General features: G+C 39.9%; 1 protein-coding gene across 8 annotated transcripts in view; it reads right to left on the bottom strand.

Moving 5' to 3' along the window:
- ARHGAP15 (Rho GTPase activating protein 15) overlaps positions 1-26915 on the bottom strand; it is a 380707-nt gene that overhangs the window by 336564 nt on the left and 17228 nt on the right. For all 8 annotated transcript variants that reach the window (XM_028745310.2, XM_028745307.2, XM_077935836.1 and 5 more), the window contains one exon: positions 3313-3387. In XM_028745310.2, coding sequence (XP_028601143.2) covers positions 3313-3387 — 75 coding nt within the window. The remainder of the gene's footprint in view (positions 1-3312; positions 3388-26915) is intronic.

The following is a 26915-nucleotide window of genomic DNA, read 5'->3' as shown; positions in this document are numbered from 1 at the left end:
AAGCCAAATTTTGGAATATAAATACAAAAACGTATGCTACAGTATCAGGAGCATACTCTGCATTTTTATGAACAGCTGAGATTTTGGAACATGTTGGGCAACGCATATGCTACATAACACACGTTCTTCATGAGCTCCTGAAATTTTTGGAAGCACAGGCTATAGGTACTAATGCATAGATTTGTGTATGTTGGACCATATTTTCAGTACTGAATGCAAAAGAAAAAAATGGATCACCCAAAGAACTGTTCCTCAATAAACAGATTGTTGCTCCACTCAGAATCAGGTTCTTGCTCCATAAAGCAATGCAAGGATTTTTTGATCATGTTCACATAAATCATCCAGCCTTCTCCCACCCCATGGCACCAAGATTATAGCAAACATCTGGCCTGTTCCCCTTCTCACTCTGTACCTTACATATGCACACTGTTCTTGCCAGGATACGTACAAGGAAGGAAGTTATTTTCCTCTGGCTAAAATGTGAATTGGAGATGGCTCCTGTTTACCATCCAAGCTTCAGATTAGTTTCTCTGAAACAGATCCCAATTTTGGTCATTTCCCCCTCTTGCCGAAGTAGTTTATTCCAATGGAAACAGGCAACAACCAGAAATTGCAACTCTGGCTGACACAGATGTAACAGTTAGGAGGCAGTGAGCCATAGAATTACATGCTCTCTTCCCACAGTCCTTTTCTTTGAACCTTTGACACATGACCAAGCCTCAGAGGTTGGAAACATTACGTCAAAACTGCACCACAGATAGACACGTGTGTTTTGCATTGATGAGCATGTGTTCAAATGTCTTCAGCACAATCCTTCTAGGAGGATTCAGGTTATCGTTTCATTCCTTCCGCAGATGGATGGCATGAGATTACTGAACATGAAATGTCCTTACAGCATTTGCTATCTTTTCTGCCTCAGTAAATATCCATCATTTGTTTGGGGGTGTTGTTTTTTTAGCTGTACTGTTCCTGCACCTTTCTAGCTGAAGAAAGGTTGAGGGAGCAATAGCCCTGAACATAAACGAGCACAGAAATAAGGCAGAAGAATTCAAGGACTCTGTATAGGGGCAAGGGAAAGGATAAAATGACATGCTTTTATTGCTTTATACTTGTTCATATTTCATGCAGTTAATGCATCTATGTGACTATGCCGTGCAATATCTCTATAGATGTTATCTGTGTGCTTGAATATTTTACATAATGGCAAGGAAAAAAATTATGAAGTCGGTATGAAAAATTATTCAGAAGTCTTACTGAGAGCAGTGGGGCATTTCTTTAAAGAAGGTCTGTGTTCTGGAGCATGACTGGATAGAAGGAAGAATTGCCTGGAGGATGGGATGTTATGGTAAGAGGGAAGGGGAATCTATTGGAGGGCAGGACGCTGGGGAAGGAAGGAGCAGTTGGGATATGTCAGCTAAATGGGTGGAGGCCAGTAGAGAGGGCAGATGAATTTCCTAGATTAGGAAAATGTTCAGGTGATGAGAGCTCCTATTTGAAAGGTTCTCCGTAAAAACAAATAAATTCACACCATAAACCATACAGGACTGATCCAAAAACTTAGTTTGATATTTATTTGTTTTTTATACAAATAAACATCTGTTAAATAGTTAATTCTGAGGTCTCTCTCATACAGTTCACATTCTGAGGCCTTGAACATCTACCTGAAAGCAAAGAATTCATAGGAGGATGGTGACAACTGCAATCTAGATCTGAGGTTTGGCAGTTAGACCCGTAGAAGAATTTTATCTTGCTGGCATGAAGTTTCTGTGCATATACAGAGGACTATTGTCAACAAAGGCTTCCATGGCCCAATTCATACATAAGTGCAACAGTATGGTAGAAATTGACCCGTGGTCTTGTTTTATATATCTTCTTGGGTAATATTTGTATTGAGGAACCATGTGAGTATGGACAATGACCTAGTGACTTTCCAAGGCGACATTGTCCTCCAAGGGATCAGGTAACATTTATATGAGAAGGATTAGCACTCTTCCCATAGTTCCTCAATATAGATGTTACTGGAGAGTCACTGAGGTGTACCACGGAGAATCAGTTCCCACATCATTGTGGCAACATTTGGTTGTATGCCTCTTACGTCCTTGAGAGGAGGAAGGGGAGGTTCTAGCTACATAAAAAGGATGCACAAGTGGAAATGGGTTTCTTCTTCTGAAATGAATAGACAGGCCCACTTGTATAAAAACTCCAAGTAAAATAGTTATTAATTAAAACTTGCAAGAACACAAGAGTCAGAATTAACAAGTAGAATTGTAAAACAAATGCAGAAAGAATTTGGTGGACTGAATGAAGGAAAATAAACTGAGTTTGAATCCTGGCAAGTCAGAGGCTCCGTGCGTGACTGGTTCCTGTGCCCAAGAAATTATCTGCCCTGGATGGGATTGTACTCTCTCTGACAGAGCAGGCTGTAGTTCTTAGATTTAGCAGAATATCAACAGAATCAGTTTGTCCTCCCTACCTCCAAAAATCATTCTCTCAGTTAAAGTCACTTTCATCATCTAGCTATTCAAATTTTAGGTGTTTCAAATTTCACTATATTTGCTGAGCTGTGCTATACTGGAGGGAGGATGGAGAAGGTGGTGATGGCAAAGACTGCCTAGGAATGTACCAGAGGGAAGAAGCTTTCTCTCTATTCTGCCACACCACTAGGGAGCCAACCAAGCATGCGGGTTCATTCCTGGGACTTGGCACAGTGGTGCCAACTAATTGGGACCAGCATGCTATTGCAGACATGCTGCGCCAGCAGAACAACAGAGTCGGATGAACATTGGCAGCAAATCCAGACTTATCTCTATCTGAGAGTTTCTCATCTACTTTAGGAACCATAGTTCAAGTGGAAACGGGGAACACAGCAGGACTAATTTTTCTACAGGTTTTCTACAGGTTTATCCCTGCTCCTCACTGAGTAGCAAACTCTTCAGAAAGCAACTTCATGCCTAGCATTTTCTCTTGATTTTATTCATTTTGCTAAACACATCCATTTTTGGATAAGCAATGTCATCATGTAATAAATATCTATTAGTATTGCTGAAATGTCAGCTTTAATTTTCTTGAGTTAATGGGTAATTGAAATTGTATATCATTCACCACAATGCTTTGTAGATTCCAAAATTATTCTTTTCGCTGTTTAACCAACCTTCCCCCAAATCTTTAGTTCTGTTCACCCTATTAATATATTGAGGCATCTGCAGCCCTAAGTACTTACCCTCCAAAAAACATGCATTACATTTTGATTAATGAAATCTGAAGTAAAGAACTACATCAATAAATTGTAAATTCTGTAATACAATTGCTTACCGTTTGCTCCAGTGGGCTGATGAACTCAGAAAGTGTTAAATTGTGTTGGGAATGATTCCTTCTATGACGGGATATCTGAAAATGCATTCATTTACAAGTTAGAACCTGCTAGCATCAAATCAAACAATGCTGAACAAGGAAGGGTCGATTGAAAGTAACTTAACAGAACATACGCAGTTTGCTCTGCGCTAAGTGCTAAGAATCTGCATGCTAATAACACTGACACGCAGCCTTCTTTATTTATAACATTTTATCCCTCGCTACCTCTAGTAATAATAATTCCGTGTTTAATGTGCCTGCTCAGTAACCCTTTCAATAACTCTTTAAAGTCGGTCGGTATTGTTTTGAGATAGTCAAAGACCTCTCAGTTCAAGTCATAGATGGACTCTGAAAACATTTCTGAAAACGTTGGACAATCGGTTATTTCCAAGCCCAGTTACAAGCTTTGTTAGATGCAATTGCTCTCCCAATTGCCACTGAGAGAAAAGCATCATTCCCAGCCCCCTGTTATCTCCTAGCTTTCCCCCAACTTCATCACCTCCACTACATTTTACCTGCCTGCAATGTTGGCAGCTGTGGCAGCAGCAGGTAGGTTCTTCTTCCTTCCCTTGTGCTACACATATGAATTCCTGCTATGGGAGCTCTCATGTAATTTAGCACCTTCTTTTCTATTTGTGGATTATGCTCTCCCCCCCCCAAAAAAAAAAGAGAGCTTACCATATGTATTTAAAATATGTCAATGAAATTTAAGGAAAGAGGGAAAGAATCAGAGGTGCTTTGCTCTAAGTTATTTATTAATACATTTACATCTTTCACTTCTCTTCCATGGCACAGGTCCTGGCCTCCAATCCAGGCACTGATCTGCCTGAAGGGTGGAGGTGATGCTACCTCCTTCTCATTTTATGTAAGTGAACCAAAATAAGAAACTATTTCTTGGTAGATTTTAATTGTGCTTTGTTTTAAAAGGAACCACAGTTTGCCATGCGGGACTGAAACACATAAAGAAATGTGTTATTTTTATCCAAAACAGAAATAATCAGTAAATTTTGACTGGTTTTTTAACTAGGCTCCCTGTCTTCTTTCATAGTAAAACACAGTTAACAAGAAGCCATAATATATGCTGTTTATATGTAAATGTCGGACTCTACAAAATGTTCATAATTAATCCAGAGGGCCTCCCTCAAAATATACTTTAAAATATTATGATCCCATATTTTACGGCACACACTGCTTTCATGTTTATTTGTAAGCACTAACGTTTTAAGCCCTGAAACCTACATCTTAGAAAGTGCTCTACTCTCCCAGTGATAGCTAATGAGCTTAATGAATTACCCATTCTAAATTTAATACCAACGTTTCACAGAGAAAACAGATAAAACAGTCTCTGTGATTCAAAAGTTTCGCTGACCTATTTATGAGGAATATCACTTAACAATTTCATTAGAAATGAGTAACAGCTGGTGACATGGCTGTGTCCTAAAGTGTTTTTCTCTCTTAATATTCTGCATCTTAAGCAATCGAGCCTTCATAAGAAATACTTTCGTTAGTGGCAGTCCCTCCTTTGGGGAGAAAAAAATGTCAGACCACATTTTCTGTATTTTGCAATCTTGTTTTCAGGAGTGTCATGCTCCCGTTTTATTAGCATGTAGGGTAAACAAGAATGATTTGCTGATGCTGTTGAGAGAACTTCTAAGATGTCAGACTTTCCATTTAGATTTTGGATAGAACTTTAATATTAATACAAACTGAGGCATGTGTGTAAATTCAAAATAAATTAGTTCCATTTATCTCCCCTCTCCATATCTTTTAATGTTATACAGATCTGGTGCTAATATTCATGCTACAACATCCCTATCTAAACTATTCAGGTCTATATCATTTTTATTCTCTCAAAGATCCCCACTCTTAATTATACTTTTACATATAACATAGCAGATAAAGTTGTGAGAGATCATTTCTCTACCCAGAATGAAAGAAAATGACCTCCCAGCATTCCTTGGGGGTCAATAAATGATACTCCATCAGTGATTCAAAGAGAATACGTTGGGAGTGATCAAGCTAAAGTGAAGCACTTTAACGCTGCAATTTTAAGCCGAGGGAAAATTGGACGTTCTTCACACACACACAGGCGTATGTTGTGTATTCTTGATTTCAACAGATAAGTGAGAAGTGTTATAACATTGTGGGCAGTCCTTAAAAAGGAATATTGGTGACCTCCCTCAAAGAGCTATCATGAGAATCTATAAAAATTATGCACATATCAATGAAGGAAAAGTACACTATGCTTATATATCAGTGTGTCACCTTTCTAATATAGTAAATCCATTTTAGGCTATGTATTAGCACTGCTATGTATAGATGTTGATACTAGACAAAAGAAAGATAGAAAAATGACAATTTCCCACAGACTAATAATCTAATCTGAAGAATGGTCTAGCATATGAGTATTTAGGATGAGGCATGCCAATATCCCTGTGCAAGTGTAATGACCCCAAAATGATATCACACTCATGTTAACAATAATGTTGTGCTGTTAACACTCCAAGCAGGTATGATATTTTAAGATTCAGGCATAAGGGATAGTGCATGGTCAAACCCTTCACTTGGGATCTCTCCCATTTTCCGCCACATATTCTAATAATCTCAATCATTTTCACTAAGCTTCAAGTATTAAGAAAGTCTGAGAAACCTTCAGAAGGTTCCTTTTCGGGAAAGCTGGCTTATCAGCAGTTTTATGATTTGATGAACGTTCTTCAGTCAGCAGCAATGTCACCTGAAGCATTAAAAAGTCCACACACTAAGCGCTTGCAAGTCTATGGGCAAATCTGGTTTTGTTAAATTCAACCTCAGCAACTTTCCCCTCTTCCCTCCCCCCTCCCCCCAAGTTAGCTAAAGGGTATAACAATACTGCTAGATTTCTCCTAGCATCCAGGAATGAAGTCATTGTCAGTTTCTGCAAAGGCAGAATTTCTGCAAAAATATGCCAGTTATCCTGAAGTAAACCAAGGGTTGACAATGTAACTTTATGGCGAACAGCTTTGTGATAAGCAAAATGGAACAAATGCATGTAACTTAGGGTTACCAAGAATCAGAACACAACTGCAACATGTTCCAAGAATGAGGGCTACCAGGGTTATTGGAACAAGGAAGTAGCTCCTAGTGAAAAAGAGTGATATTGCAGTGGAATAATACTGGGTCCTTAAGTAGAACAAGCAAAAGGAAGTTGCTTTCACTCCTGCTTCGAACTAGAACTTTTTGCCACACATTGTGTAATAAAGAAGTTGGACTGTACATTTACTGTCTGAGTACTATATTATATTCCTTTGTTTGAATCTGTAAACGTCAGATTTTTAAAAAAACAACAACACAGATCTGTGTTACATTCTCCTTCCTTACGCCTCCTTTTAAGTACACTGCCCTCTGTACACAGTTCAGTTCCCTTGTGTGTGTAAGAATAATGATAATGGCTTTGCTTGCCTTGACCCTCAGTTCAGTTATAAATCAAAACCTTATAGACCTTTTAACAGAGTAAGAGAGCCTTCCTTCATGCTCAAGCCTATGGAGGTACTTCCCTCCCAATCCTGCAAGATATCAATGAAATTTATTATAAACAGTCCCAACTTAATCTGGATAATGAGTAGTATAATATCTTAAATAAAGGAAAATCAATATGTGTTATTGTGCGCATATTGCACTGAACCAGAGCCCTGATTTAGAGTCCTGTACAACAAGCATTGCTTGTGAGTAACTCCGCAAGGGATTGAAAACCTTGAGCAGTGGTCCAATATATTTTAGTTAGTGTATACATTCTCACTTGCACCTTCTATGCACCTTACTTCATACCATGGATTAATTGGATTACATTGCTTGGAGCACATCTGTATGTAGATGCATGTTACAGCCTTATTGATCTGCTCGCACTGTTATGTATGTTAATTGTCCTAGCAAACCTCAGCAGAATCAACTGCCAGATGTCTAGATCTGACTAGTTTTTCAAAATATTGTGTGACCTTCTGGATGACTGCATGAGAGAAGAACTACTCCTAATATGCCATGTCACAATAGCTGAATCAGGGCAATGGCTTACTTTGTATTTTGGTTGCTGTTGCAACTAAAGCCATAAGGTTGGGGGTATACATATAAATCAATAGGTTCTCCTATAAGATTGGGTCAACTTATAAAAAGGAGCAAGACATGGTGGACACATTTAATGATCTGGGAACACCTAATGCTGTGGTGCTTATGTGCTCTGTACTTTCTGAAGGAAAATTAGGGTATACGTATGATGATACAGCACATAGTTAGTTTTTGAAATTCATTTCTGCAAGATGGGATGGTGGCTAATATCTTAGATGGCCTAAGGGACTGGTCAAATTCAGAGCCCAAGCTTATTGATCACTGAATAACAGCTGGTGGAAGGGGGCAACAGAAAGGAAGAGCCTATGGTTTTCATGTCCTGCCTGTGGACTTCCTGAAGGGACATGAAAGGCCACTTTGGAGAACAGAATACTAGACTATATAGGCCAGGGGTCATGTTTTGTTTTTATTATCTTAGTTACAACAAAATGATAAGCTATATTCTTAGTTCCTTGACTCAATTCATTCCTTTTATGAAACACTGCTATTCTTTTGTCACATCCTTCTTGTATGTGGCTTAAAGCAATACACATGAGGTTCCCATTTGATCTCTCTCACAAGCGTAGGCCAGACCCAAATCTGCTCAGTTACAAATGTGAAATTATATCAGTCATCTTAGGGCCAGGCCATACATTATAGTCAATATGTAGAATTAGCCTGAACCAATCTTCAGAATGGCATAATTACAGTAGTGTGTAGCACTGCTTTCTCTGTAGACATGGCTTACTCTGTCTTACATTGAGCTTTCCTGCCATTACTAAGAACGTATGGTTGTAGGACATGATTCCTATGCAGCCATTTCACATGGGAAATTGAGCTACAAGTTATAGGCACGAAACAACTAAACCTAGTGGAAAATGCTGCAAATGAGTTTGCTATGAAAGACATAACATATAAACTAGTGCATGAACTTACAATCAATCACATCCTAGTTGTACTTGACTTTCTGTTGCTCAAGCCTTGAATCTCAGCTTCATTTTCTGATTTTTACAATGAATTTTTTAAAATTTTCTCATAAAGTTTCCATGGCACTTAGCCAGGTTTATTAGTTGAGTTTTAATAAGCATTAATATTGCATGCTTCAAAATGTTTAACTCATCTTTTAAAAAACAGGTCACAGTAACTCCCATTTTACAGATAGGTAACTGAAGTTAAAGAACCATCAAGTTCAAAGACCATCAAGAACAGAATATGAAGAGTGGTTTCCCCAGGTCTAGGTCCAATACCGAAGCTGTTGGCAAAAGCAGCAGTAGTTTTCTCTCCCATTGTGTCCTGTTATATCAAACAATTAGATACTAATACAGTGATCCAGCTAAGGACAACTCATTTGCTGGGCTGACAACTACAGGCATAAATTGAAGTGCACCCGTAGTATTCACATTCTTATGCACGCATTCATACTTGCATACAACTAGAGCTGCAGAATAGGGCACAACAATGTTCCCAGTGCATTTAAAATGACACATTGGAAAATGAGATAGCTCCACCAGAAGGGTGTTTCAGTTCTTCTGGAATGTTGCCCTTTTTGAAAGTTTTTACCATTCCGGGAGCTGAAGAGTTAACAAGAATGCTACAAACTGCTGGCTAATATCTACTGAGAAATGCCCTTGTGTTAGTGGTATTTTTAATACTCCTTGCCCTATATTTATTCCCCTCTAGCGGATGCTTCATTAGTGCTTCTTTTTATCTCGCCTGCCTAATTCATTCTCCCAGATTTAAACAAGCCAAAAGCTCACCTTATGCTACTGCAGAAGCAATTTTTATTTTTTGAAGGTTAATCCAACTCAGCAGGATTTAGGGATGGCACTCTTCCTTGGTCGTAGGCATGTTGGCTCAGGCCAGACAGCTGTTTGGACACTCTCCATTGGGAATCTTGCCCTCAACACCCACAGTTGATGCACATACATGGTCTACTGGCTGCCTACTTCCATGCCCATCTGTTCAGATGGCATGCTGCCCACTCACAAGTTCGCTGGAACCTTGCCCTTAGTGTGTAGGTGCCAGGCAATGATGGGTTTAGATGGGCAGCCTGCAAAATATTGTAAGTGATCACTTTTTCTCCTGCAGGAAGTCCTTCCTCTATGCTAACACTGTGTGCTGTGTTGCAGTTAATCAAAACTGTGCGTACTTAGCATACCAAGCAAAAAATTGTGATTTCTTATTCAAGATATTTATATACAATCTTTCCGTTGTAAAAGTCTCAAAGGTGGCATACCATTTCCAAACAAACAAACAAACAAACAAACAAATCTAATACAATGATAAAGCTATAGAAAGGGGAATGCTTTCAATAGCTCTTTCTATCAATACTTCTATTATCACAAAGATGACTGCCTGAAACTAAGGTGATTGTTGGGGGTGGGGGAGGAGAAAACTGCTAGAATGGAAATCAGACTATAATTTAGATTATCATCATGCAGCCGCAGCTAGCCTCTACGCAGGATCAAAATACCCATAAGTCAAAATTATGGCACCAATAAAGAAAGAGCAGCCAAGGAAGTTTATTCACAAAACACACATTTTAAATTTAGTCCTGATCAAAATATTTTTAAGTATAAACAACAACAGCAAAAAGTGTCTCATTCAGAGTTGAGTAATTAATTAAAGACGACTGTGGCATTTTTAAAGCAGGGCAATATTTTTGTTTCTTTTGCTTTAAATTGAAGAGGCTCTCCTGATTGTGAAGGTCATGGGATTCCTTCTCAGCATTCGGTTTCATTTCACGAAGGGGCTTTGGATGCGGGCATATGTTTGTTTTATTATTCCACAGAGAACTGTCTGCGGGCTAAGTTTTCTTTTGTGAAATACATCTTTTTATTATAATTTTAAGGTCTAAAGTTTCTTAAAGTACTTCTGAGAACAATATAATAAATGAAAAAAGGGCCAAAAGTAAATTGACAAAAAGCAAACAAGAAAACCCCAACCTGGGGAATAGCCATTTCTCTATCTCTTCCTCCATTTCCTTGTATGTCACAGGATAGATAAGAAAAACAAATACAGCCAATAAATTAGGAAAGCTGGAAAGCAAACAAGGTGGATAGTCAATTCATTTCAAATGTGATGATATTGCCTAGTACCTTGATGTTTCTACTGAGACAGCTTGTTCAGACAGTGAGCTCAGCAACAGCATCACATTTGTTTTGTTTTCGTTCCAATTATCTGTGTGTGAAGAACGGCACGTGGCCCCTTCAGTGGCTTGGACCATAATGAATAAGTGCCTCAAAATTGTGCGACAAACACCCTTGGATTGTAGTCCTCAACTCAGGGGTAGTCTTAATCAGTTAGGACTGTTTGCACCAGTTGCGTTTCCAAGGGTAAGGCCATTGGAACAGCAGGCGCAGTCCTCTTCATATCCAAGGTAGCACTCCCAATTATGGCTCTTCTGGGTTTTCTCCACTGAGAATGAATCAAAGGTAGACATTTCCTACAGTGATAAATCCTGTGAATGTTGGCGAAAGAAAACTCCAGAACTGACATGCTAGAACAGATGCTTAAAAATAAAACTGCAAATAGATAGGCATTGCAGCCTGCTGTTTCAGGTAGGCAAGATTGCTGGAGCTTTTCATGCTACACAACTTGTGGTCCGGCATTCAGGTGAACGTACAAATGCTCAAAGCATGGATGAGGGCATGCATACAATCCCTGTGCTAATGTCTCTAAGTGTGTGGGAGCCTCCTCAGACCATTGGGCTTTTGACGTGGTGATCTGAAGGGAGGTTCACCATACGTAGCTAAATGCTTTCAGAAACGGCTCAGTAATTGAGAGCCCTGCCTTAACAGGGCTTAATCACACAAAGCTCTAAAGAGGAGCCCACATCCCTGGGGTGTTGGGAGTGGAGCTTGCATGTGTACCTCTGCCCCCCCCCCCTTCACAGTTTGAGCATTTGTGTGTTCGGGCCTGAGCATGCCTACAGCCTACTTAAGAAACAGGTTCCTTTCCTCCCAGTAATTATTTCATAAGCAGAATGTGGTCTAATTACTTTGTGATTAGGAAAGGGAAACACTTCACTTCAATAAAAGTAACTAGACCAGGAGGTGCCCACTTCAGAGAATCTGCACAGCAACAAAGCTTCCAACCCACCCTTTAAAGCAGCTGGCTAGAGTTCTGGTTGCCAGAGGATTTGTTTGCAAGTGATGCCTGAGATTTTGCACATCATCTTTAAGCACATAAAGGTCAGATCAAGGGTCTCCTGGGACACAGGTGAGTCCTAGGAACAATTTAAGTACAATAGCTGGTACAGACAAAGCCTTAGGTTAGAGCTGAAAAACAATGCTACAAGCTTAATGGGAAAATCACAAAGCCATGCATGTTTCAGTGACTGATGTACGCTTCCTATGACATGAGGCAGGTGTGCCATTATTATTAGTAGCAAGCATACATAACAATTAGATACTTAAGGTGCAAAAATATTATGTCACATATGACAGCTATTGAATTTCAAATTGTTATAAAACAGCATGTTGAATTCATTTTAAAGCCTGGTGCTCTCTGTCTTTTCGGAGTTTAGATGAGCTCTGTGCTTTGTGTTTTTGTAAATCAATGCCTCCTCTTCCTTTTAGGCTATAAGGCTACAATCTGACTGTAAGGACACCCAACAGCTCCTTGTCCTTTGGCCTTCTGCCTGCGCTATGTGACTGAGCATCCACATACCTTAAAACCATCCACCCTGTCGGCTGTTATCCAGTTGCATATCACAATTTACTTCCCATTCTCTCCTCAAACATGCAACCCAGATGAGCAACAAGATGTTTCAGCTGCCATGTCATTTCAGTTTTTACATGTCTCCTCCTTTATGCATGCTCTACATCTCAGCTCATGCCTCATCTCCCCCACTTTACTGCCATGGGCTACAAGTCCAGAACAAAGCTGAGTCTCAGGGTCACCGAGAACAAGGCACATGAAGAAAAACCACACGAGAGAAAATCAATGACCACATAAAGCACTGCTGTGAAAACTCATTTTTGATGGATTTTGCAATGGTGCTTGCTGAAGTTAACAATAATTAGAAGACGACGGATGAAATATGTACTATTGTTAACACTGTGGATGAAGCAGTGTACAGTGTAGAACGGCTAAAACTATAAACCATACACCGCCTGTAACATCTGAGTGCAACTTTCAACTATTTAGACATCTAACAGACTGCAATGGACATCTACATTAACAAGGTGAATAAGGGATTAGGGTGCAGGGAGGGGATCCCACAAAATGTTTCTCATTGCTGCTGCTTGGAGCCTTGTTTACGTTTAGGCATATGTCACAAAATTACATAAAGCACTTTTTAAACATATATGTTTTTACTCATCAGTGAAATCTTTTAGATGCTCAGAACCTGTGCTTACTATATCATTAACTGAACTTCCCCCCAGACATTTCAGTTTACTCCAGAGTAGTTGCTATCTGTCCCTGTGATGCACTGCAGATACCCTCAGTCAATTCTTTCCACTTGTCGGGAATTTTAACAGGTGCAGCCTTTCACATATACGGCCAACAGCCACGGATGACGGGAGTTGCTGTGCAGCAACATTTTGAGGCCTGCAGGTTCCTCACCTGTAGATAGGAGACTAGCACATCCTATAATCTGACCAGGGGCACAGAACACACGTGGTGTGGTGAATTCATTACGAGGACTGTTCCATTAGCACAAGTACTTCTGCTTCCTAGAAGGCACACTCGCCCTCTCCTTACCTTGCATGCTGTTCTGGGAGTTCTCCCAAGCCCCCTGAGCTGATGGGGGACACATGGGGAGGAGAAGGGAGAAAGCCCCACTGCACTGCCAGTTCCTGCTAGAGTAACTCTTCAGTTGGGCTGTTGTTTATCCATTTGAAGTAATACACATGACCCTGCTTACTATGGGGCATTTATTAACAGACCGTTTAGAAACTTAAGACAAAGCCGCACAATTAAATATTAAAGTGCCCTGTTATATCCAGTACCATTAGCATTGCCCTTTCCTACAAACTTTCTTCCTTCACACTTCGGAAGATGCTTCTGTTAGTATTTCTACTGTGTTGCAAGGTTTATTGCAACAGCCTGAACAACTGACTATAAAAATAGTGATCTTATGATCCGAAAATAAGGTGTGAGGGCATTTTTGCACGTAATTTTTTGATCCTGTTCCCCCACTCCCATTTGTGAGCATGTGTGAATGCTGTTAATACTGAAGAATAGACCCGTTTCAATTTAAACATACATCCAACCCACTGCAGGTATTAAATTCATATTATTGACTGGGTTTCTGTCACGTTTATTAAAAAAATCCAGTCAAAAACAAATTGTTGAGCAGCTATTTCTTTTGGTGCTCTTATGGGGTCCCCTGAAAGACAGGAATGAATCAACGGGTTCACAGGCTTCACGAGTCTTGGATCTAAGCAATAATGCATGTAGATTTTACAAAACAGAGCAACTGAACAAACTGCCATAGGATATACAGCATCCAGCATGTTCCACGGTATTTAAATTACAGCTTCATATGGCCAACCCACCCTTTCCCTCATCTCTCAGAGCCCCATATGGATTTGGCAGCAGAGTTTAAAAGTACAAGTAGACATAAGTGGAAATTGTGGGTACTTCAGTGGATGAGGCAATAGATAATGGCCAATAGAAAACTAGGGTTCCTTTAACAGATATAACCGAGTAGGACATCTATCAGATTAGATACGTTCAGGAAGGAGCATGTATTGGATAGATTCTAGAAAGAACAGAAGAACAGAAGAAAAGTGTATCTTATAAGAAGAGATATAAGGAAGAGTTACTGTGAGGAAGAAGACAAAGTATAAGTCCATGATTAAGCCTTTTATCCCAGCCTGCCAAATCCACATTGAACCCATACTGGTTTTTGGAATTTTGCTTGGTAGGTTGAGCACATCTCTATAGAAAAATCACCATGGAGCCCCTTAAATCAATGTATTCTCACCATTCATTATTTATTACAGTTTTAGTTTCAGGTTTCGAAAACAATTAAGGAGAGCGTTTAGTATGAAAATTACCGTAATTGCTTGCTAATTGAGGTTATCTGCTTCACATTATTCAAAAAGCAAATTGTGTTGACACTTGTACCCAGAAATGATTACTTAATAAACAAAGTCAGAATGCATCACAAATAAAACACGGCTGTCTGCTGATGGCTACATTTATCTGGTATGAACCGTTCCCAGGAAAGATGTTAGGGAAGATGTCTTTCCATTGTTTAAACTCACAATTACAACTGAAAGACTATCTTCCTGGATTCCAGTACATGGTACATTTCACACAGTAATCAGGTAAGGGAATTCGTATTCACAGACAGTAAAAATGACCAAATTAAAAGTTTGAACACTTTATATTCCCATGCCTCTCATAGTGCCTCTTCTTTCAGAGCTGAGTTCTACAGTACATTATATGACCAAACATGTTTCTGACTTCAGAATGACCTGTGTCAATCAAACTTCAAAGAAGAGATTCCTCATTTTGATCATCCACTGATCAAACATTATTTCATCAAGATAAAATTTAGGGATCTTACCTTAGGAGGAAGCTTTTTTCCAAGAAGGGCAATACTTAGAAGGGTAATACCATACATACACAGTATACCCCATTGTACATCAAAGCTTGTCTGTCTAGACATTTTAATATGTTTTTTTTTAACAGAGCACTGCACTGGAACACATGAGCATAAAAAATCCAGTGGCTAACTTAAGTTCTGATCCACACATTAGCCCAGTTACCCAGTAGATGAGAGGTACATTCTTAGGATTTTACAGAGACTGAATTCTTCATGAACCCCTATATGTGATTTTCATCAGAAATGCAGAATTACAAATGTACTGTTCTTTTCTTTTCCTTTAAAAAACTAAGTTGCTTTTGAGTGTTTTTCTTTCTCTTTCAACAGTTAAAAGGTGTCTGAAATTACATACTGTTCTCTTTCATTTGGACTCTAGAGCTGAGAAGCAGCATTTTACTTTGATATTAACAAAGATATCTTAAGCAGAACCACAAAAGCCCTAGTTTGGGTCCCATGGCACCTGAAAATCTGACTAAGGTTTCAGAAGATCCCATTGAATTCTGTTGGGCTTTACTCTGAGTTCCCCAGGATATGTCTTTACAAACGGAATGGCTGTCATTCATTCCTACAGGAGAAATTAAAGTTCTGCAATTGGGGAAAACGTTGCAGTGGGGATAAGATGTGTCTATCATTCAACAAACTTGGTAATCAGCCATTACCAATGCAGACACCATGGATGGAAACACATGCCCATAGTTACCTGCCTAAAGGCAGTCACAGCAGCTCTATAGCAGATGAACACTGTGTTTATGATTCTCTTCCCTCTCCCTCTGAAAAACTAGAAGCTGGATTCAAAAGAGGAACGTGGAAGCTGTCATTTCATACACACAAACTGAGCACAGTTTTGATACAGGAGCAGGGAAAACATTCCTCACTCCCTTTTCATGTATTAATTGCGGCTTTGCCTAGAGGAGCACAAGCTAATAAATCCTGTTTAAAATTGGACTTTGAGTTGTTTTATTAAACAGATCTATTAATACTTGGCCTGCAGTTCATGGCTGGTATATGATGTTGCAATGAAGAGCTATCAAAGGTGATTATCAACCCCCTCCCCACCCTGGTTTAACATTTTCTGACTATTAAGCGGCTAACTTTGTGGAGACAATCGTTAGTGTCTTTAATGTGAAACAAAAGCTTCTGGATAAGAGCTACTGGTTGAAGATCAAATAAGCAAGACATCATTTCAGTTGCAACTTCAATAACTGCAACCATGGACAGCCACACTTTGTGCATTAATGCAGTTTAGAATTTATCAGCTACAAATATTTTGTAGTCGCTGCTCGAGGGGAGGGGTTTAAGTATCACAAGTTTCTGATAGATAAAATAGTGTTTTCAAAGTTCCATCAGCCACCATAATATCAGGCAAGGAGCTACACAGACGAAACTTGATATACACAAAGTTGCTGCAGCATTCTATGTTCATCGCTTGATGACTCCATCATCAAACAACAACTACCATGTGTGAACAAGCAATTACAAATCAAACCAGCATAATTTTCCGGTCACTTCAAACAATATTTTTCAGTGGAGTCAGTTCATGCATTCAAGTGCTGACTGAAATGCATTCAGGTGCTGACTGTACCTCTAAACTGAGGCTTAGATATTTTTCTAATGTTAATATACAGATGCATGTTGGGATGAATGATGCAGTGGCCTCCATATAAGTGGCCAGGCACTGTGCACTTCCCCTCAGGTCTACACATACCCCTACAGTTTTCAGCTGTACTTTTAGGATTGTACATATAAACCCTATAGGAAGGGGAGTGCTGGTTCTCACAAATTACATCTCTGAATCATAGGACTTAGTTGTGAGCTCAGTGGAGGCACTACAGCCAATACCCCACTGCTGCATACATGTTCAGTTGAACTGGGACCCAAATCAATAATTACCTTTAAAAATGTACATATAGCGACCTATTACATTTTAATAAAAAAATGACTGCTTTAGGCAGAAGCAACATTTGATTATTCTTTGTCTATGGCAAGCAACACTCTTAATGCCTGTTGTAATTTAAGTTGTGTAAAGTAGAATTGACAAGCTCTGCAGTCTATGTTATTAGGCTCTGTGGAAAAAGTACACATCTCCCTTCATTATATCTTTATTGCCATCATTTTGTTAAAAGTGGTCTATACATATATACACGCATGGTTAAAAGAATCTGTTTTCTTTACTTCTCCTGTCACGTTGAGTTGGGTCACTTTGTGCCACATGATGTGATGTAATGTAACTCAATGCAAGGAGACACATGTCCCTTCTCATTGGGAATTTAAAGAAACAGAGCTTTCTTTTCCCCTGTGGGAAACTAAGCAGGTCAGGTGCCCAAAACTAGCTGTGGGAAATTTGATCAAATCTTCTCAGTTTCAGTACCTACATATTTCGAATCTAATAGCATTTTGAGCATGACATGTACATGGGAGGGAGCTGATTGTCCCAATTTTAACAAAATAATACAAATGTTACAGAATGTGTATTCTTCAGTGCCACCACTCCTCTGAGCAGTATTTTCTATCTGTATTTAGCACTGCAATTCCTCCACTTCAAACAGATGCTTATAAAGAATTTGCAGTATGTCTTAGTAATCATGCAGACCTTGAGAAAAGCAACAGGAGTTATTTAAAAAGTAAAATACATCACCTTCACAAAGCTCAGGTTTTACAGGTGTTGTCCCTTGCTTTTCTCACAATGAACACATGAAGGTAAAGTAGCCTAAGAGATAATGAATCCGCTTCACAGCTGAGGTGAAATTTGAACTCAGGTGGTTCAAATCCAGCCACTTATCTACTACAGAATACCAGCACTTTCAGAACCATGGTGACCTGTATTATTCTTCAAATCATGGTTACCATAAGATAGTTTTGGAAGTGTACTGCTTTACTTCACGGTGTGTAATACAAAGTTCACACACAGTTATTACAATTATTGTTTCTAGGAATGTGTAATGGACCCACACATAATCATAGAGTTTGGGGTTCCATTTAGAGTTATTTGTACCTCAGTGGTCACAGCTCTCCTTAAAACACGTGTATATTTCAAGATACAACTTCATTTCTGTGATATCCTTGGTAAGAGGGCTGTATAAACTATGCTTAATAAGAAATTATGAGATACAGTAGAAATAATAAAAAATAACAATTTCAGATGAGAAAAGCTAAAAGCAAAATGAACAACCCCAAAGCCCACAACCCTGTTTATTTACTTGTACAGCAAGCACCGTGTTTGCTGATAACAAACAACAAACATTCATCTAAAAAATTGTTTTCCTTGAGTTTTACTGTTCAGAGATGCTGCTGTTTATCAGTTTTTAATATACTCTTTGGAAATTGATGTGTACTTTACCCAGTCTTTTAAAAGAACCAAGAGATTCAAAGGCAGGGTAAAATACTTTCATGATTCCCCAAAGAAAACTGAGAGGGCAATTAAACAGATGGTAGCAATAAACTCACTTCTAGCACGTCAGGGAATAGGGTCCCTTATTAAAAGCCTAGCACAATGAAAGCAGGAACTAAACTCCAGGGGAAAATTTGTCCTCTAGCCCATACCTTTCAACCAGGTTGTACATAAGGAACAAGAACTCTTTAGAGAACTGCTTTCATACCAAAGGAAGATTTTGAAGTAGCTCCACCTCCAGATTGCCAAGCTAAAAGCCAACATGCATGTTTAAGAGCCCCTTAAGATCTGGGAGTTGCAAAGCAAGGGTGTCTAGCCCAGAATACATGTGCTGCAGTCAAAGCCTGAAATCAAAGGACTTAAGAATTTAGATTATGACCAAGCAATCAAGACATATTGAGGGGGCATGCATGCCCTCATTTTATCAACAGCCTCTTTGCCAAGTTGAGAAACATGGTTTTCCTGCTTGAAGCTCAGTAAAGGGGGCGTGGGGGGAAGGAGACCACGACAAAATGAAACACAAAAGAGAAACATCCTTAACACATGTCAGCTCTCAGCAATGTTTCACTATGGAAAACAACACTGAAACCAGGTGCCTCGATACAGAGGGCTTTTGATACCAGGGATGCCAAGATTCAATTAAAATGCTAAGGAAAAAAGTTGGAAAGGAGAAAGCTCAGTAGATGAATATTTTTTTTCTAGGCATCAGGCACGTTAATAGATGTCTATCATAACTATCTGTGTTGGCATCTTTTCTAAGGTACGTGTGCACGACAAATGAGGGGTGAACTGAAGACCGCAATTTGCATACTAACATGCCACAAATTTAGATTTAAAATAAATAAATAAGAAAAGTAGAAACCTACCAACTATATGAGCCTTTTCATGTATGCAACTCTATTTATTCTCTCTCATATTGGCTTCAAAAGGAAGGTAGTTCAGCTGCACTGTGGACCATGGAGCTCATGGAGGTAGCCTGCCATTTCTGATACTGTTTGGCATTTTATTTTCTAGATTTGGTTTCTCATTCATCGGCACAAGTGAGCAAGGAATTCAAGGTGTAGGAAGTCACCGTCAGGTTCTACTCGGACTCTTCAGTTAGGTCCAAATTTTACTCAAGACTTCAGTCAATCTGCTTTTTATAGAAGACTTCACTGGTACGATAACAAAAAAAAAATCTGACTGGCACAAGCAAGCACTTTTGTAGCAGGGAAGGAAGCAAGTTGAATATTGGCTTCACCTGTAATCTCTAATGCTGCTCTGCCCCCTTGTGCTGCTGTAGTGAACTTGACTGAAAAGCAGCTTGGCTGTCTTTGTACATGAAACCCACTCTCTCTCACACACACATACACACACACACACACACATACACAAAGCCACTGTCACTTCTCACTGTTCTGGCAAGTTCAAGGTCAGTGCCTAGCTATTTTCAGCTCATCTCTTCTTGATCCATTCAGAGAGATGACAAGGTAACGTGATTTGGGGTCAGCTGTATTACAGGAACCGTTACATAAAGGGAGAAAGTAGAAATCAATCCTAGCTGACAGTGTCTTCAGGATAATCAGCGCTCACTCCATGCCGCTGTCAGCTTCCCTGCATCAAACACCATGTTACTTCTGTCAGATCTTTTTAACAGAACCATATTCTCACTTTTGGCAAAGTAAATAAATATTTCACTTGGGCTTGCATTAAATTCATTGTTGGGGAACTTTACCACCTTGGCCTCTTCCAACAAACCCCCCCCCCCATTACATTTGTTAGAAAAACATATTCTCTCGATATGTAAATTCTTAGCCGTGGCCATTTGTTAATAAGAGACGATGGGGGAATGATGCAGTGTTTATTTTAGGGGGGGGTGTCTTCTTTTATACTTTCCCTTTTCAATCCTCTCTCCCCCCCAACCACGGACACTTTTCCTCCAACTACATCTGCTTCGCGAAACGTTTGCCTAAACGATGCTCATCGCTGTGCCGATTCTATTAAGGCATTGCCGTAATGTTTTAAGACACCTTACTCAATTTGTTTGATTACGATCCCTCTCCCTGAACCATTTCCTCCCTGCAACTAGACATCTTCTTCTGTGCGGAATTATGAACATATCATTTCACAAGATGGGCTGCAGTTTAGTGGCGTTTCAGCGACAGCACATGGTATGTCAGTTTAGGGGAAAGAGCTGCTATTCCATCCCACCCACCTTGTGCTCCCATGAAACTGCCAAAGCCTGCAGTACTTCTCGGAAGAGCAATTTACCATAATATTAGTTGTCAGTAAATTCAAAGACAGAGCTCCTAAAGCTATAAAATGGATTAGAAGCCATTTTTTGAAAGATATATTTTTTTTTAACAAACTAGAGTAAGAGTATACTGTCAACAAACAAATGCTTCATCATAGCACTGTAATTTGGAATTTTAATTACCCCTCTGCTTCTGTAACAAAACAATGTCTGAACTGGCAGCCATTTGAATCTCTCACAGGTCATTGAGCATTCTAGTTAATTACTCTATGAATAGCCTGTTTTTCTCCCCTCTGGAAACACGTTTCTAATGGCAGTCAAGGTCTGACAAATGTGTCATCTACATAATTAGCTAGGAAGCAACACAAAACATTAAACATGCTTTGTGCCGACAACTATCAAAACATTTCATTTGTTGTCAATTATTCATTACTTTGTAGGTTCTGAAGGGGTTGTTATTATGGAAATAAGTCCAGATGCTAACAAGGTTAGAGCTTTTGATTCAAATTAGTAATCAGAGGACTAACTTTACCAAAAAAAAAAAAAAAGTATCCCCTCGTACATTTGTGGCAGCATTCAATCGGCAGTGAATTATAAACGAATTTAGCTAAGTTCAAGTTTAAAATTGAGGCAACATAGTGTGATCACTAATGTGCAGAGTTGCATCCTCCTTTGAAGTGCAAGGATCTAAGCAGAAGTAGTAAACTTTCAGGACCTTTGGCAAGACTAATTTGTACTTGGTAAATAGACTAAAATATTTTCACAGCATGACATGTCAGAACATAGGGGATAGGAGAGAGCCTGGAAATTTTCAAAACGTTTTATCCAATCTTTGCATTCTATTTGATAAAATAAAATAAAAATAAAAATGATGGTTGTGATGGAGCAGCCATCCCAGCTCACACAGTATTTCATCTAGTTTTCATCATACTGGCTAACCTTTCTATCAAGGGGTTGGAGTAAATTAAATCTGGCTTTCAAAAATTGTACTGAAAATTTCTCTTCTATGAAACACCATTAGAGTGTTTTCCAGCAAATTAGATGGATAAAACTATGGGGGGGGGGGGCAATTTACAATGCAGGGCAATTTTAGTTTGACGCCTTTCTCATCCTTACTTCCAGTTACCTGAAACTTGCTCCAACAGGCTAGGAAAAAGGAGGGATACAGAGCACAGCTATTTTACCAATAACATATAGCATATCAATAAAACAGGGGAATCTCAGGATTAGAAGTGTTGCTATCAACAAAACATAGCAAAATACACTGAAGATGCCTAGCCCTAAAGAAATGAGCTTAGACGTGTCTAACTCTGCATATGAATCAAGCTATGTGTCTTAAGTATTAAGATAATCACTGCTAGAAAAACAGGAAAGGAAGAAATTACTGGCCAGGGAAAGAACAACAAAGTGTGATTCTTATCAAACTGAACCAAATGCTCAGATTGCTATGATTTCATACTAGCTCCCTGCCCCCCCCCCCCTTTCTCCAAAACCAGAATTCAGCCCACTGCCCTTCAAAGTAAGAATGCAAACAACCAGCTGTCCAGATGAGCTCTTTTGCCTTCTCTTCCTTGGCACCAGGCCTAAGTTTACACATGATGCAGAATGTGGTAGCAGAATGCATGGAAAATGGCAGCAGTATGGGCAGTAGCCTCACCTCATGATTTCCTGTATTATCAACTCCCTGCAGACAGGAAGCCAGCACGGCTGACCATGGGCTGGGCCTTTCTTCCCAATAACACTAGTTTCAGTTTGCAGGGAGAATTTTGTTTTATATGGGAATATTCAAAATTGGTGTCCCTCAGCTGTAGTCTAAGTTGACACAGTCCTTTATACCACCTCAGCAGTCTTAGAGCCTCATTCTGCTGTTTGTCTTAGCATTTCTTGCCACACAGTATGGGCAATTTTACCATATCAAGGTCACACCTGTGGTAAAATGGTCATCCATATTGACTTATACACAGATGTTCTTTAGAATCATAGAGTTGGAAGGGACCCAAGGGTCATCTAGTCCAAGCCTCGGCAATGCAGGAATCTCAGCTAAAGCATCCGTGACAGAAGGCCATCCAACCTCTGTTTAAAAACCTCCAAGGAAGGAGAGGCCACCACTTCTCATGGGAGCCACTGCTGAATAGCTCTTACTTTCAGAAAGTTTTTCCAAATGTTTAGTCAGGATCTCCCTTCTTGCAACTTGAAGCCATTGGTTCAAGTTCTGCTCTCCAGAGCAGGAGAAAACAATCATGCTCTCTCCTCCATGTGACAGCCCTTAAGATATTTGAAGATGGCTATCATATCTCCTCTCAGTCTCCTCTTTTCCAGGCTAAACATATGCAGCTCCTTCAAGTGCTCCTCATAAGGCTTAGTTTCCAGACCCTTGATCATCTTGGTTGCCCTCCTCTGCACACATTCCAGCTTTAGATGTTCTTCACGCTGTATGGGAGCTACTTACTCATATCTGCCTCCTGTACAGGCAGGAGAATATCTAAATGACCCCCCACCATGGGGGCATGGTCTGATTATATGGGTCTTTTTCTACAGAATCAGCACCATTCCTACAGCCCACATGGCTGGGCTACTGAAATGCTCTTGTAGCCACACAAGAACTGCTCGTGAATAAGCAATTTTTATGCAGCTGGAAAATACCTAAAGAACACCATATATCTATAACCTCAATCCCGCTAAAGTTAGAAGTAAATCCATCCAAACTGGATTTACATTAGTACCATTGCTTTGATTTATATTTTGACTCGGGCATCCTTTACAGTGAAAAGTTTACATGTTATAATCATGCTGTAGAAGTCACTTTTCTATGGGTTCACCCTGTGCCCCTGAATTCACATACCTGCTACTATATCAGTGGGGTCACATCAGTTGTGGTTTGTGGCCTTTAGCATTAAAGCCATAATGCAACAGGAATGAACACATTAAAAAAGCAGCTCCCACCAGGGGGCTGTAACATGGAAAGCAAATGGGGGGGGGGGGGCTCAACTTCATCTGGATTAGAGACAAGGTTTCCTGAACAAAACAAACTCACTGATAATTAGTTTACGTCAGCTTTCTTACATGGGGGGTAGGGCGAGTGTACATGATCATGTGTGAAGTACTATGTCAGTGTTTATTTTGTCATGAGTTCAAGCACAGAGAAACTACCCAACACCTATGGTGCAGCACTGTGTGAAGTTGACCTCAAAAATGTAAGACTTGCAGATGAAGCTGTATCTGTGTTACCCTCAAAACATCCCACCAGGTGAGACTTTTTTCAAAATAATTAGCTTGAAGTAGTTCCGCTTGATAGGAGAATAGTCAAAATCACACTCTGAATACTGTGCTTTATAGAATTGTAGAACTGGAAGAGATCCCAAAGGCCATCTAGATCAACCCCCTGCAATGCAGAAATCTCAACTAGATCATATATGGCAGATGGCCATCCAACCTCCAAGGAAGAGTCCACCACCTCTTGTGGGAGTCTGTTCCACTGTTGAACAGCTCTTACTGTCAGAAAGGTATTCCTGATGCTTAGTCGGAATCTCCTTTCCTGTAACTTGAATCCATTGGTGTGAGTCTTACCCTCCAGAGCAGGAGAAAACAAGACTGCCCCATCTCCCATGTGATAGCAGTTTAGATATTGAAGATGGCTATCATATCTCCTCTCAGTCTCCTCTTTTCCAGGCTAAACCTATCCAGCTCCTTCAACCATTCCTCATAAGGCTTGGTTTCCAGAACCTTGATCATGTGGGTCATTCTCCTCTTTACACCTTCCAACTTGTCAGTTGGTTAGGGCGTAGTGCTGATAATGCTAAGGTTGCAGGTTCAATCCCCATATGGGACAGCGGCTTATTCCTGCATTGCAGGGGGCTGGGCTAGATGATCCTCAAAGTCCCTTCCAACTCTACAATTCTATGTTTCTAGGCCTGTCTACCTGAACCTTAGAACTTTCTCCCCTCACTGGTCCTGCTTTGCACCCCAGGTGTTTTTGCCCAGCTGGAATTTGTACTTGACTTTTGCTTCCTGAATATAGTATAGAAAGGAGTGTTTAGACAGGGTGTGTAGAAACTAACCTACTGTACAAGGGTGAAATTTACATTTGTTTGCTCCATACACTTTAGCCTCTGGCCCTGCTCACCACTGGCATGTGGCCATCAGAAGCTACCTAGCCTTAAGTTTGAAAAAGGCCCTGCCCACCACCACTGATCTAAAACATTATTGGCATTTGTTGTTTAGTCGTGTCCGACTCTTCGTGACCCCATGGACCAGAGCACGCCAGGCACTCATGTCTTCCATTGCCTCCCGCAGTTTGGTCAAACTCATGTTCGTAGCTTCGAGAACACCGTCCAACCATCTCGTCCTCTGTCGTCCCCTTCTCCTTGTGCCCTCCATCTTTCCCAACATCAGGGTCTTTTCCAGGGAGTCTTCTCATGAGGTGGCCAAAGTATTGGAGCCTCAGCTTCAGGATCTGTCCTTCCAGTGAGCACCCAGGGCCGTTTTCCTTAAGAATGGATAGGTTTGATCTTTTTGCAGTCCATGGGACTCTCAAGAGTCTCCTCCAGCACCATAATTCAAAAGCATCGATTCTTCAGCGATCAGCCTTCGTTATGGTCCAGCTCTCACTTCCATACATCACTACTGGGAAAACCATAGCTTTAACTATATGGACCTTTGTCGGCAAGGTGATGCCTCTGCTTTTTAAGATGCTGTCTAGATTTGTCACTGCTTTTCTCCAAAGAAGCAGGAGTCTTTTAATTTCGTGACTGCTGTCATCATCTGCAGTGTATGCCATTATTGGCATACACGGGGCCAATTCACACTTGTCAATGGCCCCCAACAAAAATGCATCAGGAGCAGGTGAAGTCAACTGCAGGTGTGATCTGGCCCCAAAATGGTCAGCTGAATAGTACTAAAAATTCTCACTACCACCTGGTAAAATGTAAAACCTGACTGATTTTGCAAGTGGTTATATAACACCATTGTAGGCTACCACTTGATAAATGGTTATTTGCATTCAGCTTGTGCTCCAGACTGTCACAGATGTTAATTTGTTGGGATAAGTACTGGCTGGGAACAGATACTTTTCAATGCTGGTCTTGAACCAACCATGAGAGCCCTTCAATTTATTCTTTCAATCTGTCAGCCAGGTTTTTTTCCATTTGGACGCTGCCATTTTGTCATATAGCACCTCACGGTAAAAGTCAAGATGGAGGAGCCATATATAATCTAGTGCACTGACTGTCATGTGCAATATCTCTGTGTTCAGTAAACACTAAGAAAATAAGCTCGGGGGGGGTGACAGGGGAGGGATGGCACGAGGAGTAAAATAATTTTTAGTTTTGAGGCAATCTGAAGCAGCAAGGTTTTTTTTTATTAGAAAACAGAATCTTATGGGTGTCTTGCCCATTATTGCTTGAGAAAATGTTTTTGTTAGTGTCTATATTTCTACCAGGAAAGAACAAAGTAGAAAGCAAAACAAATCTTCAAAAAAAAGCCCTTCCACTAAATATACTCTTTTAAAAATGTGTTCTAATGATCTTTCCAAGAAGGAAATAATCCATTTTCAACTAAAATTACCTGCAGCTATAACTGGGGGAGGGGGCAGGGGGAGATCATGAAGCTAGAAACAATTTTGAAAGGACTGCAGTCTCTTTTAATTAAAACTAAACAGATTACATATTTACGCAGAAGTCAAAATATTTTGGAAGCTGATAAACCTGTAAGCCTCAATGCAGTAGAAAAACAAGAAATAAATGCAAAGTGTTACTGTTACACATGCCTGCCTGATCAACGGTTTTCACGTATTGATCTATAAATGGAGTTGACAGTCTGTGTTAGCTGCACATTTTCCAAGCAGCTCTATTTTTGTACAAAACCAATACGGGCAATTACCTTTCTTTGAGATGCCAACTCTTATCAATTCAATGTGATTTAATGTCATATTAATTAAATATCAGGATCTACTTCAGGACAATCTTCACAAAGCAAGCCTCAAACTTGACTACAAGCTTGATGTGAAGTAAACACACACAACAACCTCGCCTCTCCTGACGTTGCTCAAAAAGCTCTACTCAACAGAAGCACCAGTAATTTTAGCAATTTTATTTGTCTCTTTGGCTAGCTGTAACTTTGGCAAGTAGTCGAGGTTCCGGGAAGGGGGAGGAGAAAGAGGATAGCAAGAAACAAAGGAAAACGGCTTCCTGAATCTTTGATAGTGTATTAGAGAGATAAATAAGACAACCAAGTCTGTTTCATCTAATCAAAAAGAACTCTAATTCATTAACATTTTGGAATGACTAAACAGACTCTGATTCTTA

This window comes from Podarcis muralis, chromosome 1, assembly GCF_964188315.1.
Source record: "Podarcis muralis chromosome 1, rPodMur119.hap1.1, whole genome shotgun sequence".
Lineage (NCBI taxonomy): Eukaryota > Metazoa > Chordata > Lepidosauria > Squamata > Lacertidae > Podarcis > Podarcis muralis.
This window is presented reverse-complemented; position numbering and strand designations above follow the sequence as displayed.